The sequence below is a fragment of the Schistocerca americana genome, chromosome 4 (assembly GCF_021461395.2).
Source record: "Schistocerca americana isolate TAMUIC-IGC-003095 chromosome 4, iqSchAmer2.1, whole genome shotgun sequence".
Taxonomy (NCBI): Eukaryota; Metazoa; Arthropoda; class Insecta; order Orthoptera; family Acrididae; genus Schistocerca; species Schistocerca americana.
Genome location: NC_060122.1, coordinates 527071720 through 527090401, shown reverse-complemented (window position 1 = coordinate 527090401; position 18682 = coordinate 527071720). Strand labels below are relative to the sequence as shown.

The following is an 18682-nucleotide window of genomic DNA, read 5'->3' as shown; positions in this document are numbered from 1 at the left end:
CTCACCACTCTCCCGGTAGTAATCGACTTTCTTGGACGGGATGAAGTTGGCACCCGACTTTCGATATATATACATTATTTCAGAGTTCTTGGTAGATATGCAGTAGTTCTAGTTTCCTCTGTACTAAGTTTTAATAGTTATACAGAATTTAGTGAAGAAACACTAAAATCTGGAAAATTTTATTGTTGTAAAATAAATTATTTGCCAATTTGCGAGAGTAAAGCTGTGGAAGCAATTCTGACTAGCTCTCCAACGCTCTACACAGTACCAAAATGACATTTTTTGTGCAGGTAACACTTTATGAGATGACTGCAATAGTGATAGACTCATTTTCACTACATAAAACGTACGAAATCGCACTAGAATTCTGGTGACAGTCCCGATCACAGTTCTGGATAGCACGCAAAGAGTTTCACCGAAAAACCTAAGGTAATGTCACCTGCTTAGCTAGGTGGTAACGTGCTCCCATGTGAGCGTGCTCCGGTTCGATTCCCGGCTGGATTGGAGATTTTCTCCGCTCTGGGACCGGGTGTTGTGTTGTTCTCATCATCATTTCATCCTCATCACCAGCGTGCAAGTCGCCCATTGTGGCGTCGAGTGAAATAAGACTTGCACTAGGCGGCCAAACTTCCACGGATGTGGCCTCTCGGCCAACGATGCCATACGCTTATTTCCATTTACCCGAGGTAATTTCTTGTGAAGATATTTATAATTGCAATAATGTTGGATCCACTTCTCTAACATACAGCCTTTCAATCGGAAACTGAGCTTCGCTGCCCAAGCTGTGATCGGTGCACGTAGGTACAAGTCAGCACATATCATGTCGGCTGTCGTTATGTACCCGACTGCTGACAACCTCAGCAATCTAACGGTAAATGCCATATTTTCGTCTACCTATTGTGTCTTATTACAACTACTTTAATTTTACAGTCTTTGCTACAATTAAGTACCGGATTTGAAGATAGCTGTCTCTGTAATGTGCTTTCGAGAACTCTTGTAACTCCCGTGTTCGATACGTGCTGAGATTATCTAAGATGTAGCAAGAAGACACATGCTATTTTCTTTTTCACAGATGAATTTAGATGCGTCATACAGTTCAAGCACCTTTTGTAGCTTCATACGTTCGTTGTTGGGGAGGGAAAAGAGAGATAGGCGTATGTCCTTGTCAGCTTAGAGAAGTTTAAAGAATAACTGACAATTAGTTTACGTCAGTTCAAAAGACACACAATTACTGGAGCACCAATAATCCATAGCCAGAAATAATCTCTGGATGGGAAGCTGAGTACTGACGGGACCCAGTATCCGTTGCTACAGCTGCCGGAGAGAGTCGTCTGGTGACGAGAACTCTGGGCCACGTTTTTGGATAGAGAGAGAGAGAGAAAACTGGAGTGGTCTTTTCTCTCTGCTCAGCAGAAGGAGACACAGTATACGCTTAACAGGTTAAAAATTAAGTATGTTTATGGACTAAATTGACATTTTTAATTATTTAACTAACATATTTAAACAACATTTGTTACAGCATAGGAACCTTACTGAAAGTTAAATCGATTCTCTTATCTTTGACGTCCTTTTGCCTTTAACAAATGTCATGGATGAAAATCCTTGTATTCATCTGCATATCACCTCGAAGAGACATAGGCGTATAGAACTATGTTCAAATGTTCTTAGCTGTAGGAAATGTTCACAAAGTAACGAATTCCAGAAATTATGACAGAGTCAGTTTGATATGAAAGAAGCTTATCGGACTTCATTTTTTACAATGAAATTATGTTTAACGTATCAGCTCTATTTCTACGTGAATAGGAACCGGCATTATGTTTTATTCACTAACTAAAATGGATTAAATCTTATGAATACCACTTTCAAATGACCTTCGCAGTATTTAAGTAAACAAATTGCAACACAATGAGGCAGTTGTGCGACATAAACTAAAGTTGGTAGGCGTGTTTCTACAAGCGAAAGATGATGTCTATTCAAATTTCACATCCTCGTAGTGGCGGTGGTAGAGGTCGTGAGAATTAGTCACCTTTGAGACTGGGCGTGATGAGTTGATGCTACTCAGTAATGCCTTTAAGGTGACGAAGACGCGGTCGTGTAATAGGGCTACGGCAAGCTGTACATTTCTTCCGCGATATTGCAGAAGACTTAGCAGGAATACAGCAATTTTACATTGCTGACAGCAGTGGTCACGAAAAGGTACGGTCACAACAAGACCGGGATCAGGAGGGCCATGTGGCACTGCACAGAGGGAAGATCATCGTGTTCGGGGTGTGACTGTTTCGCTCGTAATGCGTCTGCAACAGCAATTTGAGCAGCAATGGCACTACAGTGATACAACGTCGGTTACTTAGAGGACAACTGCAAGCCAGATGCACTGTAGCGTGAATTCCACTGACCCTCTGCCAGGAACTTTATTGTGAATTGTAGAGTAATCTCGTAGATATAGATGAGATCCGAAACGACATTCGTTTGCGACCTCATTGGAGTCAAGAGACAGCTCGTAGGAGGGTAGGCTGGAGGTGTTCTGTGCTTTCTGATGAAGGTGGTTCTGTCTCTGTACCAGAGATGGCCGTGTGTGGACTAGAAGGAGGTCAACAAACAATCTGTCTTCGTGCTAGACACAGTGCCCCTACACCTGTAGCTACGGTCTTAGCTGTTATTTCGTAGCCGGCCAGAGTGGCCGAGCGGTTCTAGGCGCTTCAGTCGGGAACCGTGCGACCGCTACGGTCGCTGGTTCGAATCCTGTCTCGGGCATTGCTGTGTGTGATGTCCTTAGGTTAGTTAGGTTTAAGTAGTTCTAAGTTCTAGGGGACTGATGACCTCAGCAGTTAAGTCCCATAGTGCTCAGAGCCAATTGAACAATTTTTGTTATTTCGTATGCCAGCAGGAGCACTCTCGTGCTTATCCTACGCATCCTTACTGCTTATTTAGAAGTCTGTCTGGTAATTTGACATGTTGTGTTATCGTTCATGGCCAGCATCCCATGGGTAACACTACATTGCTCGCCCATATACCTCTGTTGTAACCCAACATGCTCTACAAAGTCTCGACATGTTACCTTGTCCTGCTCGATCACCGGACCTGTCCCCAGTCGAGCACATACGGGACGTCATCGGTCGACAACTCCAGCTTCATACACACGTAGCATTAACTGCCTCTGTTCTGACCGACCAAGTGCAACAGGCATGGAACTACATCACACAAACTGAGATTCGTCGCATGCACAACACAATGCATGCACTTTTGCTCGTTTGCATTCAACATTCTAGTGGGTAGACCGGTTATTAATATACAAGCATCTCACATTAGCAATGGCGTATCTCGCGCTTACATTATCCTGTGATCTTGTAATGTGAGCAGCGCGGGGCACTTGCTCGGGTCTAGTGCGTCTTGTCACGGTCCGTGCTTCTCTCCCCCGCCGTAGGTTCGAGTTCTCTCTCGGGCATGGGTGTGTGTGTTGTCCATTGGGTAAGTTAGTTTAAGTGAGCTTAACTAGTGTGCAGGGACCGACGACCTCAGCAGTTAGGTCCCATAAGACCTTACCACAAATTTCCAAACATTTGTAATCTTTATCACTTAAATATCTTACCTAGACAAATGTTTCCACCAAATACTATCACTCAACTTTAAGTATTTTTTGGTGTTGGGTTTTTCTTTTTGTCACTGTGTTTGGCCGCATTTTTGTCATCCGCAACACCTTCACTCTTTTTTCAGGTATAGAAATTGACTCCAATCCTCATTTTATAACTGAAGGATGATCAGTTTTAAAATAATTTCAAATGGGCTGATGGTTTTGACATCTTATTTTAAATTTAGGCTTTGAGATGGCAACCAACTGCAAGTAAAAATGTCAATTGAAATTGCTAGTTGTCATGTCGTATGGTTCACTTATCAGATAGTGTAATTTTCTGTTCTAAAAAGTCAGAAACAACAATTTTCGAGTTTCAAAACGTGCTCAGGAGTTTTCCTTTAGAAATATTGCTCTTCAAAATGCAGAACAAGTTCAACATATTCCAAATCCAAAAGTTCACAGTAAACTCAGAATTCTTGTGTAGTTACTGCCGAAGCTCTAGGTTTATTCACACATTTCGGAGCCAGTGACGTAACATGCTCGTGTTTAATGTTTTAAGGTTTTTCTACGCAGTGACTCATTGTGCAAAATGCAGTAATATTTTACTACAAGCTGATTTAAAGTTTTCGAGCTAATTTGCAGTGCCGTGGATGCTACCTATCATTGACGTCTCTCCGTCAGTACACACATTGATGAGTTTCATCTGATTTTATATTTTTGCAGTGGTAGTTTTACTTCTTTAAGTATCTCAGATCCTCTTCTTCTAGCATATAACGTCTACATACTGGAAAGATATCCTAAGACAAAAAATTAACACATTTCCAGTTGTATAAATGGTAAACTGAGCAAAATCGCCTGTGTCTGTTGATCCACTCAAAGGTAGAGAAAATAAAGTACGAGAATGGACAAGGTCTTCCAGTTGCTAAGATACGTCCTCGTTTCGTCTCGTAACTGTGTTTCTTGACGTAGGAGTTTTTTTTTCGTTCTAATATCAATATCGTTGTGGAGGAGGAGGAGGATATTAGTGTTTAACGTCCCGTGTGTTTAACGTCCCGTCAACAACGAGGTCATTAGAGACGGAGCGCAAGCTCGGGTGAGGGAAGGATGGAGAAGGAAATCGGCCGTGCCCTTTCAAAGGAACCATCCCGGCATTTGCCTGAAGCGATTTAGGGAAATCACGGAAAACCGAGATCAGGATGGCCGGAGACGGGTTTGAACCGTCGTCCTCCCAAATGCTTATAGTTGTGGTTCTTGAAGCTTTCCTGGCGTATTGAATGTTCGATGAGATTTCAGGGTTGCAGCCCGATCATGTTGACTTCTTGCCACGATATTTCGGCTGGCAATCGTCCAGCCATCTTCAGGTGAGTGTCCGTCACTACAGACGGCAAGTTCCCGGAGTCAACTTTATAGCAAAAAATTGGCGCGAAAACGCATGCGCATTGGCCTCCGTCTCAGGAGCGTCCTCCATCGACATCCGGGCCCTCTGGAGACTGTTCTATCTACGGAGCGCAGGCGCATGTGTAAAGGTGAAAACTACATGTCCGCCCTCTGTCGGAATGCGCTCCCGCGACGCTAACAACAGACGTCAGTTGTCGCCAGACGTGTCATTATGAATAAATTGTTTTCTCTCAGAGGAAATTAGAGAGATCACCGGGTCGCAAGCCTTGTCCAATTGAAAACCGCCATCACGATTTGTAAGATTTGGCGCTAGGCGTATCTCCACAGATTCTTTAATTACTGAATCCCAGAAAATTTTCGCTGGGGCCAAGGCTTCCGTGGCAGAAAAATCCATAGCGTGTCCTGTGGTAATACAGTGCTCAGTTACGGCCGACTTACTGGGCTGCGAAAGGCGGGTGTGGCGATCGTGTTCAACGGACCTTTCATGTACTGTGCGTGTCGTCTGACCGATGTAAGATTTGCCACACTGGCAAGTAATTTTATAGATCCCGGCCTTCCGCAGACCCAGATCGTCCTTTACTGAACCGAGAAGGGCACTAATCTTCGCCGGTGGCCGGAAAATTATTTTAACTTGATGTTTCCTTAGAATCCCTAGTCCTTAGGACGGACATGTAGTTTTCACCTTTACGCATGCGCCTCCGCTCTACAGATAGGACAGTAGCTCCAGAGGGCTGTTTTAAGTTCCACAATTTTCCGCCATGTTATCATTTAAGTCACCGATTTTATCGCCAGCTTTTATTATTTATTATCTCCACCAACTAATTCTGTAGGCTGAAGAGCGACGTACTATGCTGCTGCCAGCCTGCCCCCCTTCGGGTGGAGGGGGGGGGGGGGAAATCGAAACTCAATAAAGTGACGGAAACTCTCCAGTGACGGACACTCACCTGAAGATGATTAAACGATTGCCAGCCGAAATATCGTGGCAAGAAGTCAACATGATCCGGCTGCAATCCCGAAATCTCATCGAACATCAATATCGTTATTACCAAATGGCGTCCAAACGTATGGAGACAAAGTACAACAATATCTTCCCCATCAGAAAGAAGTATGCCTTTTAGTTTCTTCCTTCTTTCTTTTTCCTTGTCACATTCTCATACCCTAGTACATCCTTCATCTCTTACTAGCTAGTGACTTCCTATTAGATAATAAACTTTCAATACAATTGATCCAAATGTTTGTCCTTTCTTTTACTAGAAGCCCATGATATTATTTGGTTTAACAAATAACGGCTAATTGGTTTCAGACCTTGGTCGTCTTATAGCCATGTTTCAAAAGCGAACTGCGACTTCTCATTACCACTATTATTATAAATGCTGAACATTCTACCTCAGCCGCAATTTTAAATTCAATGGCTAACTTAAAATAAACAACGGAACACTATGTAATCTTACGTGAGTGGCTATCCAGTTTGGGGTTTGACCGTCCTGGTACCTGAGAACGATGTTTAAGGATGTGAAGTACCATGGAAACGCTGTGGGAAGAAATCGCGTTGCCGATTCTATTTATCTGCCGGAGGCAGCTAAAACGCATCCAAAAACCCGGCCCAGAAATATCTTCACCAAACAACAAACTCCGGGAGCTGTAGCACTGTAAGCGGGATCTACGACAGCACTCGCCCTCTCATCGAAGATATGATTTCCCATTATTGATGACTGGTGCTCCAGTAATCGTATATACATTGTACCAATGTAAATTAATTAATTTAATTGCGAGTGTCAGTTATTCTTTTAGCTCCTCTTAAGCCAACAAGATCCTACCTCTATAACTGTTTCCATCCTCGACAATGGACGTACGCAGCTACAAAAGGTTCTTCAATTGTATGACACCTCTGAACACCTCTGTGGAAAAAATAGCGTACGTATTGCTGAATACTGAATAACCACAGTACGTAATGAACACGGAAGTAACAGGAGTTCACGAAAGAGCATTATAGAGACAGCTATCTTCAAATCCGATACTGATTAAATTAAAGTAATTGTAACATAACGCAATAAGTAGACGAAAACATGGTAGTAGCCATTAGATTCGTAAGGTTGTCAGCTGTCGGATACGTAAGGACAGCCCACACGATGTGTGCCGACTTGTACCTCCATGCGCCGATCACAACTAGAGCAGCTCAGCTCAGCTTTGGGGAATTTGAATGCGTTTCATTCGAAAAGTTATATGTTACTGAAATGGGTCCCCCGTTATTGCATTTATAAACGATTAACGTCACAAGAAATTATCTTAGATTTATCGATAAAACTCTTGGGATTCTGTCCAGAACTGTGACCGAAACTGTCAACTGAACTCTAGTACGATTTCGTATATTTACGCAGTGAAAATGGGTTCTCCATTACTTCAATTATCTCATAAAGTGTTACCTGTACGGAAAATGTCATTATGTTTTTCTACTAGAACTCTATCTATCTGCCGTAGGCAGCTAAAAGGCAGAATTGTGATCACAACTTTACTTTCGCAAATTGGCAAATAATTCTTTTACGACATTAAAATGTTCCTGATCAGTAGTGTCCTCTTCTCGAAATTCTGCATAACTGTTCAAATTTAGTTTAAATGGTCCAAATGGCTCTGAGCACTATGGGATTTAACATGTCATCAATTCCCTAGAAATTTGAACTACTCAAGCACAACTAACCTAAGGACATCACAAACATCCATGCCTGAGGGAGGATTCGCACCTGCAACCGTAGCAGTCGCGCGGTTCCGGACTGAAGCTCCTATAACCGCTCGGCCACAGCGGCCGGCATCAAATTTAGCACAGTGAACTCTAGAACTGTAGAAGACCTATGAAGAACTCCGAAAAAGATCAATATTCTTGGAAAATCGGGTACCAACTTTCTTAGCCTTGGAGCCAACACTACTCACTCACTGACAGTATGTGATCAAAAGTATCCGGACACCTGGCTGAAAATGACTTACAAGTAAGTGGCGCCCTCCATCGGTAAGGCAGGAATTCAATACGGAAGCCTTGACTATAACTTCCACTCTCCCAGGCATACGTTCAATCAGATGCTGGAGGTTTTCTTGGGGAACGGAAGCCCATTCTTCACGAAGTGCTGCACTGAGGAGACGTATCGATGTCGGTCGGTGAGGCCTGTCACGAAGTCGGCGTTCCAAAGCACCACAAAGTTGTTCTATAGGATTCAGGTAATGACTCTGTGCAGGCTAGTCCATTACGGGAATGTTACGGTCGTGTAAAGAATCCGCCACAGGCCGTGTGTTATGAACAGGTGCTCGATCGTGTTGGAAGATGTAATCACCACCCCCTAATTGCTCTTCAACAGTGGGAGGCAAGAAGGTCCTTAAAACATCAATGTAGGCCTGTGCTGTGATAGTGCCACGCAAAACAACAAGTGCTGCAAGCCCCCTCCATGGAAAACGCGACCACACCTTAACACCACCGCGTCCGAATTTTACTGTTGGCACTACATATGCTGGCAGATGTCGTTCACCGGGAATTCGCCATACTCACACCTGCCATCGGATCACCACATTGTGTACCGTGATTTGTCATTCCACACACCGTTTTTACACTGTTCAATCGTCAAATGTTTACGGTCCTTATACCAAGCGAGATGTCGTGGGCACTTACCGGCGTCATGTGTGGTTTATGAGCAGTCACTCGACAATGAAATCCAAGAAATCCAAGTTTTCTCACCCCCCCCCCCCCCCCGCCTATCTTTCATAGTGCTTGCAGTGTATCCCGATGCAATTTGGAATTCCTGCGTGACGGTCTGGATAGATGTCTGCCTATTACACATTACGACCCTCTTCAATTGTCGGCGGCCTCTGTCATTCAACAGACGAGATTGGCCTGTACGCTTTTGTGTTATACGTTTCCCTTTACGTTTCCACTTCACTATCACATAGGAAACAGTGGACCTAGAAATGTTTAGCAGCGTGGAATTCTCGCGTATGACACATGTGACACCCAATCACCTGACCACGTTCGAAGTCCGTGAGTTCCGCGAAGCGCTCCTTTCTGCTCTCTCATCATGTCTAATGACTATTGAGGTCGCTGATATGGAGTACCTGGCAGTAGGTGGCAGCACAATGCATCTAATACGAGAAACGTATGTTTTTGTGGGTGTCTGGATATTTTGAGCGCATAGTGTAGCTTTTAATCCTTATTTATTTCATTATCTAGAGATGTTTAGGAGTGTGGAAATCACGCATACAGACGTATGACATAAGTTACACCCAATAACCTGACCGCGTTCGAAGTTTGTGAGTTCATGGAGCTCCCCATTCTGCTCTCCCACAATGTCTAATGACTTCTGAGGTCGCTGATGTGGAGTACCTGCCAATAGGTGGCAACACATTGCACCTAATATGAAAGACGTATGTTGTGAGGGGAGTATGGAAACTTTTGATGACATAGTGTTGTTCCTCGACTGGCGTCACGAGGCTAAGTGCAAACCGTTCCAGACCTCCCACAAAGAACAGATCCCTGTAAGTTGACAGTACTGGAAATCGAACACAGGCACCCCCCATAGCATCCACACACGTTGATCACTGAGCTGCAGAGGTGAAGTTTTAGACACACACCGCTCATTAAATGCTATAATTGTGAAAGAAGTAATGTTAAATTCACTATTTATGCTCTTCTCTTGAAATACTCTCTGGAGTATAATGGCCTGCAGCTTACCGAATTTCGCAAAAATTCCTTCTCTTCCGTAGCATTTATTTCATTCCAGGAACTTAGAGGTTCAACTTTTCTATGGTCAAAGTTGAAATTTCAATTAATGAAAAGTCTGCGGTGTGATTTGTTATTAAAGAGTAACAATAAACTGTCTACAATAATAATAATTATCTTGATTTACTTTTTAGAACTTAATGATCAGAATTTGTCACATATGACAGAAACCCCTCTGCAGGGTTTCTGTATTTATTCCTCCTTTCATTCTGAGGATTACGTTAGGTTTTTCAAGTCAGCAGTGCCTTCTGTTCTCTATCATTAATAAACTAGCGTTTTTTCTTAAGAAATAATTTTGGGGCCTATGGGATAATCATATGACAAAGGTACCCAAAATTTTTGACGGAATAGGTTACGGCCATTGTGAAACTGAAAGTGACGTACGTTTCTTATAAACCCTTGGAATGTAATGCGACATCTTTGCGTTTTCATTTATATCTGCAGAAGACAACATTTCGGTTTCCGTCTCCTGTGTCACATTAGCCACGCGCACTCAGTGTAATGGCATTCTGCGTAGTGAAGGTGTTTCCTGCTACTTGAGTGTCAATAACCTCTTTTCTTACGCTGGCACGAAAGTCAGTTGATCTTCCCAATCATTGTAAGGAGATCGCTGTTCGGTTGTAGCGCATATTCATCCTCATCGTAATACACTGAAGCGCCGAAGATAATGGTATAAGTATGCGTATTCAATTACAGATATTCAAATAGAGGCAGAATACGGCGCTGCGGTCGGCAACGCCTATATAAGACATCAAGTGTCTGGCGCAGTTGTTCGATCGGTTACTGCTGATACAAGGGCAGGTTATCAAGATTCAAATGAGTTTAAGCGTGGTGTTGTACTCGGCGCACGATCAATGGGACACAGCATCTCCGAGGTAGCGATGAAGTGGGTATTTTCCTGAACGACCATTTCATGAGTTTTCCGTGAATGTCAGGAACATGGTGAAACATCAGATCACCGACATCGCAGCGGCCGGAAAAAGATTCTGCAAGGACGGGACCAACGGCGACAGAAGAGAATAGTTTAACGTGGCGGAAGCGGAAGCATTCTGCAAATTGCTGCAGATTTCAGTGCTGGGCTATCAACAAGCGTCAGCGCGCGAACCATTCAACGAAACATAATCGATATTGGATTTCGGAGCTGAAGGTCCACTCGTGTACCCTTGATAGACGCTGCATGTCAGCAGGGTACTGTCAAACTGGTGGAGGCTGTAGGGTGCGTGCAGTTGGAATGATATGGGACTCCTGATACGTCTAGGTACGGCTCTATAGGTGACACGTTTTTAAGCATCCTGTGTGATCACCTGCATCCATTCATGTCTATTGTGCTTTCCTACGCTCTTGGGCAGTTCCAGCAGGACACTGCGACACCCCAGACGGCCAGAATTGCTGCAGAGTAGCTCCAGGAGGAACACTAATCTTAGTTTAAATACTTCCGCTGGCCACCAAACTCCCCTGAAGTGAACGTAATTTATCCTATGTGGCGCTGCAGTCATGGACTGTGCGGCTGGTCCCGGCGTAGGTTCGAGTCCTCCCTCGGTATTGGGTGTGTGTTAGTCCTTAGGATAATTTAGGTTCAGTCGTGTGTAAGCTTAGGGACTGATGACCTTAGCAGTTAAGTCCCATATGATTTCACACACATTTGAACTTTTTTGTTTTTTTTATCCTATCTGGGATGCCGTGCAATGTGGTGTTCAAATGGTTCAAATGGCTCTGAGCACTATGGGACTTAACATCAGAGGCCACCAATCCGCTAGAACTTAGAACTACTTAAACCTACTAACTAACCTAAGGACATCACACACGCCCATGCCCGAGGCAGATTTAGAACCTGGGTCCGTAGTGGGCGCGCGGTTCCAGACTGAAGTCCCTAGAACCGCTCGGCCACTGCGGAAACCAATGTGCTGTTCAGAAGAGATCTACACCCCCTCGTACTCTTACTGGATTTATGGACAGCCCTGCAGGTTTCATGGAGTTACTAAATATAGTAAAGAAAATATTGTTGAGACAGAGTAGTACTGAGGAACCCTCTAGCGTACTTTGGAAATCTGGGTAGTGTTAGAATTTTGGCAATTTTTTCCTCTTAATTCATTACCACCACGTCGTCCCATTTGTTTTGTTGGCAGGAGGAACCATACATAATCCTTCGGAAGCCAGAGGCTGGAGAGGTTCTCTCCGGCAACGACCGCTTCGAGGGGTACTGCAAGGACCTCGCTGACCTGATTGCCAAGAAGATCGGCATCAACTGTGAGTTATATTGTGCCATAATCAATGACTTAGGTGTAGTTTGTTACCATTATGTTTTTGTACAACTGCACAATGATATTTTAACTCTTGAAGCTACGAAATCAAATTGACTGGGTATTTCTGCCGGTAAAACATTTTTCTGCGGGAGACACTGATCTGATTTCGAGACTAACCGAAGGTCTTCACCTGCCTGAAAGTTTCTTCTTTTCAGAAATTTCTTGACAGTACTTCTGTAGCAAATGTGCGAGTTCAAGCATCGCGTCTTGTTACGTGGTATGTTATGAGAATTCATATCTCACTACGGTATTCATTGGAAGCTACTCGTAGTGATTTGCGTATCTCTTGTTTGAATAAATTGGAGATACTAATTATCTATTTTGCTATTTTATGTAATAAACTACTGGCCAGGCGTGATGGTGAATGCCTGCAAGCGCGCTGATGCAGCACTTGTGCCTAGTGTCGCGAAGCACTCTGTCTATAACATTCGAAAATGGCAACGCTGAGTGTCCGTAGTTGCCTAGTTCGAGTGCTGGTAGAGCGTCAGTTGTAGAACGGTGTGTAGATTTTTCGCACAGGCTTGTTTTGCACTGTTTAGTAAGTTATTAGTTCTGGCAGTTTAAGTGGGGATAAAAAAACTGTATCTTGTAGTATTATTTGTAAAATATATTTACTGAGTGAATGAGTTTGTGTAAGTTGAAAATGGAAAAGTGGGAAGGAAAAGAGATTTTCCCTGTGCCATGTCGGTCAGATTTCTAAACAACTTGAATAATACGCACTTTCATAGCAGGTTAAATGCGACTGATAAAGGCTGCTGAGTTTCGAAAACAAAGCAAATAAGTAATCCACTATGTGTACAAATATTTTAAACACCTTGTAGACAACGATAATGGACTGTTGGCATCTACATTATGTGATGAAAAGTATACGGATACCCCCAAAAACATACTTTTTTTATATCAGGTGCATTGTGCTGCCACTTACTGCCAGGTACTCCATACCAGTAAACTCAGTAGTCATTAGACATAGTCACAGAGCAGAATGGGGCGCTCCGCGGAACTCTCGGACTTCGAACGTGGTCAGGTGACTGGGTGTCACATGCGTCATACGTCTGAAAGCGAGATTTCCACGCTCATAAACATCCCTAGGTCCACTGTTTCCGATGTCATAGTGAAGTGGAAACGTGGAGGGACACGTACAGCACAAAAGCGTACAGGCCGACCTCGTCTGTTGACTGGCAGAGACCGCCGACAATTGAAGAGGGTCGTAATGTCTAATAGGTAGACATCTAACCAGACCATCACACAGAAATTCCAAACTGCATCTGGATCCACTGCAAGTACTAAGACAGTTAGGCGGGAGTTGAGAAAACTTGTATTTCATGGTCGGGCTGCTGTTCATAAGCCACACATTTCACCGATAAATGCAAAACGACGCCTCGCATGATATAAGGAGCGTAAACACTCGACGACATAACAGTGTAAAAACGTTGTGTGGAATGACGAATCACGATACACAATGTGTTGGTCCGATGCAAGGTGGGGGCATAGCGAATGCCCGGAGAACTTCATCTGCCAGAGTATGTAGCGCCAACAGTGAAATTCGGAGGCGGTGGTGTTATGGTGTGGTCGTCTTTTTCATGAAGTGGCTTGCATGCCTTGTTTTGAGTGGCACTGTCACAGCACAGGCCTACATTGATGTTTCAAGGACCTTCTTGCTTCCCACTGTTGGGGAGCAATTCGGAGATGGCACCTGCACTTTTCAACATGGTAGAGCACCTGTTTATAATACACGACCTGTGGCGGAGTGGTTACATGACAATAACATCCCTGTAATGGACTAGCCTGCACAGAGTCCTGACCTGAATCCTATAGAACAGCTCTTGGATGTTTTGGAACGCCGACTTCGTGCCAGGCCTCACCGACCGACATCGATACCTCTCCTCAGCGCAGCACTCCGTGAAGAATGGGCTGCCATTTCCCAAGAAACCCTCCAGCAGCTGAGTGAACATATGCCTGCGAGAGCGGAAGCTGTCACTAAGGCTAAGAGTGAATTCCAGCGTTACCGATGGAGGTAATGGCGAGTACCCAACGTCAGAGAGATGGAGAAAATGTTGATTGAAAAACTCTGCTATAACATATTAAACGATATACGATTTAAATACAAGCGTCAGAATGATATACAAGTATTACCTCATGACAATGATGTAGTGCCCTCCGGAATTAAAGTTTTGCGAACGATGAATTCGCTGCGTACTTGAGACAAAATGCGACCTATATTCTGTTTGGATGAACCTTGGATTACTCAAGACCATTTAGTAAAGTATCTGGCAGAGTTCGAGCCAAAGTGGTGGCCTTACGGTACCTGTTAGGAAAGTTACGCAGGATGATAGTTGCGCAAGTGGTGTCAGAGAAGACTGACTTCCTTAAAAATGAAAATTAGTTTAGACATGAAGCAAAACAAACAAGTCAGAAGAGTACCTTTCGGAAATGAAAACAGCGGAGTTTGAGCAAATATGCATTTTCGATTGCTTGCTAATTTGCTAGAAAATTCAGTAGTTATATTTTTTACCCTGAGTTGCCTTTTTGTCACTGATTTACATAAATTTACACTTCATGTGAACTTACAATAACTAATTTTATCTGTAATAGTCTTACACACTGTAGAATGCGAATAACGAATTCAGTGCCAAGGTTTTTTAATTTTTTTTAATTTAAATAATGTACTCGTACATTGTTTATATGACGATGTGAGTGACATAGTCTAAATCAATACTTCTACGCAAAAACGAAATTCTATTGATTTTGATCAAAGAAGAAATTATTGGACCAAGTAACAGTTGCAAGTGACCATCAATACACGTGACTCACGGTTTGTCAAAACTGCAGTAACAGCCACTCGCCAGTACGCCTGACCATAGCTATAGGTGACTAAGTCATAAAATGCAGAAACATAGCGGCGTATAGTGCCATCTTTGGTTATATTTTGAACACTAAACGTATGGGAATTTTTACATTTTAAATAACAAATTGAATTACAACTACGATGTTCCCTCGCAGATTATTAAAAAGGAACATTTATCAGAAATAGAACGAAATCAGCCTCGAAGAAAGACTGCACTACGGGACTGGATATTTCGGCATACTACACAAACAAAAAACAGAAAAAAAGAAATCTGTCGGAAACTAATCAGAGCTAGTATAGTAAAATAATATTTGGCTATATAGTTCAAACACAGAATACAATACACGCTTGCAAATGCACTGAGCAACACAGTAGAGGGTCACCTTTTGAAACCCTGTAATTTTCTCCCACTGCGCTGCTCAACCTTCCTCTGTAATAATGAAAAAGCGTGTCGATACATAATAAAATCAACGCCAGAGCTCAGAAGTTCATGTGAGGTGTAAGGCGGGTTTATGGTATCACACTGGCACCAAATTTCACCACAATTCTGCCCAACCGTTATCTTGTTACATAATGGGTAGGTCGTCAGCCCCTTCTTTTGATCCATCAGTGACGGAGGTCAAAACAGTGCCACCTAGCGTTGATTCGTCCAATTTTCTTATGGGTGTCGGAGGAAAATATTACAGACACATTGCCGCTAAGGACCGACAGGAAAGGTTCCAGGAAATGGCATGAAGTGCTTCAATGAAAAGATCCCTGACAGTGGAGCGTCGATTTCCACACATTTTTCAGTTCGCAGTGTGATGCGCAACAGGACTAAGTTGTTGACAACGTTAGACCCACCTGGCAACCCCTGACCCACCCATCCCCCCCCCCCCCCCTTCGCACTGCCAGCCCCCCCATCCCCAGGATGGTTGAACTGTTCTCTGAGGACATCATGGGACAGCAACTCCGTTGACCGTAATAACGGGATGTGACGCCTTTGGTGCTTAGTGCGGCTACATATTTTGCTCTCGTATACAAGGTGGGAAATTGGAATGCAGTTAAAGGGGAAATAGTAAAAGAAAAGGTTGTAGGACAATATGGGCCAGGGACAAGAAATTAAAGAGGAGAGAGACTAATTGAGTTCTGTACTAAATTTCAGCTAGTAATAGCGAATGCTCCGGTTAAGAATTACAAGAGGAGAAGGTATACCCAGAAAACGCTGGGTGATACAGGAAGATTTCAGTTAGATTTCATCACAGTCAGACAGTGATTCAGAAATCAGATACTGGATTGTAATGCGTACCCAGAAGCCGATATAGACTCAGATCACAATGTAGCAGTGATGAAGACTAGACTGAAGTTTGAGAGATTAGTCGGAAATAATCAATACGGAAAGAAGTGGGATATGGGGATATTACGAAATGAAGCACTTCTTTAAGGCTATAGCTAGATCAATAAGTAATAGCTCAGTAGGCAGTACCGTTAACGAGGAATGGACATCTCTAAAAAGGGCGTTCAAGAAGTTGGAAAGGAAACCATCGGTACAAAGAAGGTAACTGCGAAGAAACCATGGGTAACAAAAGAATTTTTTTTAGGCTACTGCAGTTGATCGATGAAAGAAGGAAGGACGAAAATGTTTAGGGAAATTCAAGAATACAGAAATACAAAAATGGTTCAAATGGCTCTGAGCACTATGGGACTTAACATCTATGGTGATCAGTCCCCTAGAACTTAGAACTACTTAAACCTAACTAACCTAAGGACAGCACACAACACCCAGTCATCATGAGGCAGAGAAAATCCCTGACCCCGACGGGAATCGAACCCGGGAACCCGAGCGCGGGAAGCGAGAACGCTACCGCACGACCACGAGCTGCGCACAGAAATACATTTCAGTTAGGAATGAAATAAACAGGAAGTGGAGGGAAGCTAAGATGAAAGGGTTGCATGAAAAATGTGAAGAAATCTAAAAAGAAATAATGTTCGGAAGGACTGACTCAGCTTACACAAAAGTCAAAACAACCTTCAGTGACATTAAAAGCAAGGGCGGTAACATTAAGAGTGCTATGGGAGACGTCACAGCAGCTATTTCTGTTACATTGCTGGCAAAATCCGACGCTAGTATTACAGATTCCTCTTGATCCCTTCGATCCCTTCGGTGCAACAGTCTTGCAAACACATTTTATTCCGTGGTTTTATTATCCTTTTACTTTTAATTAATTATTCCAGCACAATTTTTTGCTATGAGATATTAATATCCGCGAACTTTCGTTAGCCGGCGCTAGAGTGGGTTCCAAAGATTAGCCCTGCCCCTAAAATGGGCTGCCTGATAAGAGGTGCGGCGAGACAGGAACTATTTGCGCCTTCCTCTTTAATGCAGACACACGCTGCATCTGTACTTCATGCCTGTACTTTCGCTGTGAATAATTACGTTGTTTCCTTTTCTGAAAATAGAAGGACAGGATTAAAGGGGTGGGGCCGATGGTGTTGCGGGTCGAAACCAAAAATGGCAAGAAATTGTAAAAATTTGCGACTTTCATAATTTTTAGTTGCGTGGCTCATTGGATCGTGTTTCTATGAGCAAATAATTTCTTATTTTCAATTTTTTCGATACTTACATTGCAAATAAATTGAAATAATGCCAGTGCATTTCTTAACACTTTCATAAAAGATATGAAAAGGAAAAACATAAATTTCTAATAGAAAATAAATTTCCAAGAAATTTGCAGCGTCCATAAGGAAGTTCGTTCTTGTCATGTATTGCCAACACTTGTAACCTATTGTAATTCTCTATGAAAAAAGACGAAAGCCGGAACACACAACAAAATTTTTACTGTCATTCAGACCGGCCGCTGTGGCTGAGCGGTTCTAGGTGCTTCAGTCCGGAACTGCCCTGCTGCTACGGTTGCAGGTTCGAATCCTGCCACGGGCATGAATGTGTGTGATGTCCTTAGGTTATTTAGGCTTAGGTAGTTCTAAGTCTAGGGGACCGATGACCTCAGATATTAAGTCCCATAGTGCTTAGAGCCATTTGAGCCATTTGAACGGTCATTCAGTAATACTGTGACTCCTTGTAACAGTCGTTTTACATCTACCATTTCCTATGCACTTAAGTGTGGCGGAACGTTGTGAAGCACTCGTTGCAGTCAATTATTGACGAGATGGGCAAGAGTTGTTCCCAACTGAGAGAAACAATTGCGTTTCATACATACGTTTGTAAGTAATTACCAGTCATGGCGTGTGCTCATACTTTCTCGTAATTTCTCGTAACCTGCTATATTCTTGCAGTACTGGAGGAATTCACTTAGAAAGCCACATAACACTGAAGGGTTCCTGAATTTGTGTTGCCCACCTAATGGCGCTAACTAGCACGTTAGCATTGTTTTCTGGATGCTTTTTGTCTCCCTTGGATTTCAGTGACTGTTTCCATTTTACTGTCACTGACATCATTTCGTCACGAATTTGGTCATGAAACCACTTTGTTGGTCTATGAAGCATAATCTGAGATTTCTGGTTGTAATCGAAAATTCTTGTAGTGGACAATAAACTGAAACTCTCCTCGAAGTTAGAAGTGGACGAGAAGGATTTTCTTTTTCAAAGTCACTATATATTTGCATAGTACTTTGTACGACAAAAAATGGATAATTTCACATTATTCGACAGTGCCTGACACTCAGTTACGAGCGATTTGCTATGGTCGTATTCATGTGGAATGCACGGGAACCATCCCCGCATCGTTGGCCATCTCCGAAGAACTGTCTTCAAAATCTGTTAATGTATATCTCTCAAGTAATGTAAACGGTATGATATACCCGAAACACCAG

General features: G+C 43.1%; 1 protein-coding gene across 1 annotated transcript in view; it reads left to right on the top strand.

Moving 5' to 3' along the window:
• The window catches only part of LOC124612968 (glutamate receptor 1-like), a 1095838-nt gene that overhangs the window by 909999 nt on the left and 167157 nt on the right, over positions 1–18682 (top strand). Inside the window, exon 11 of the mRNA XM_047141496.1 lies at positions 11852–11972. Coding sequence (XP_046997452.1) covers positions 11852–11972 — 121 coding nt within the window. The remainder of the gene's footprint in view (positions 1–11851; positions 11973–18682) is intronic.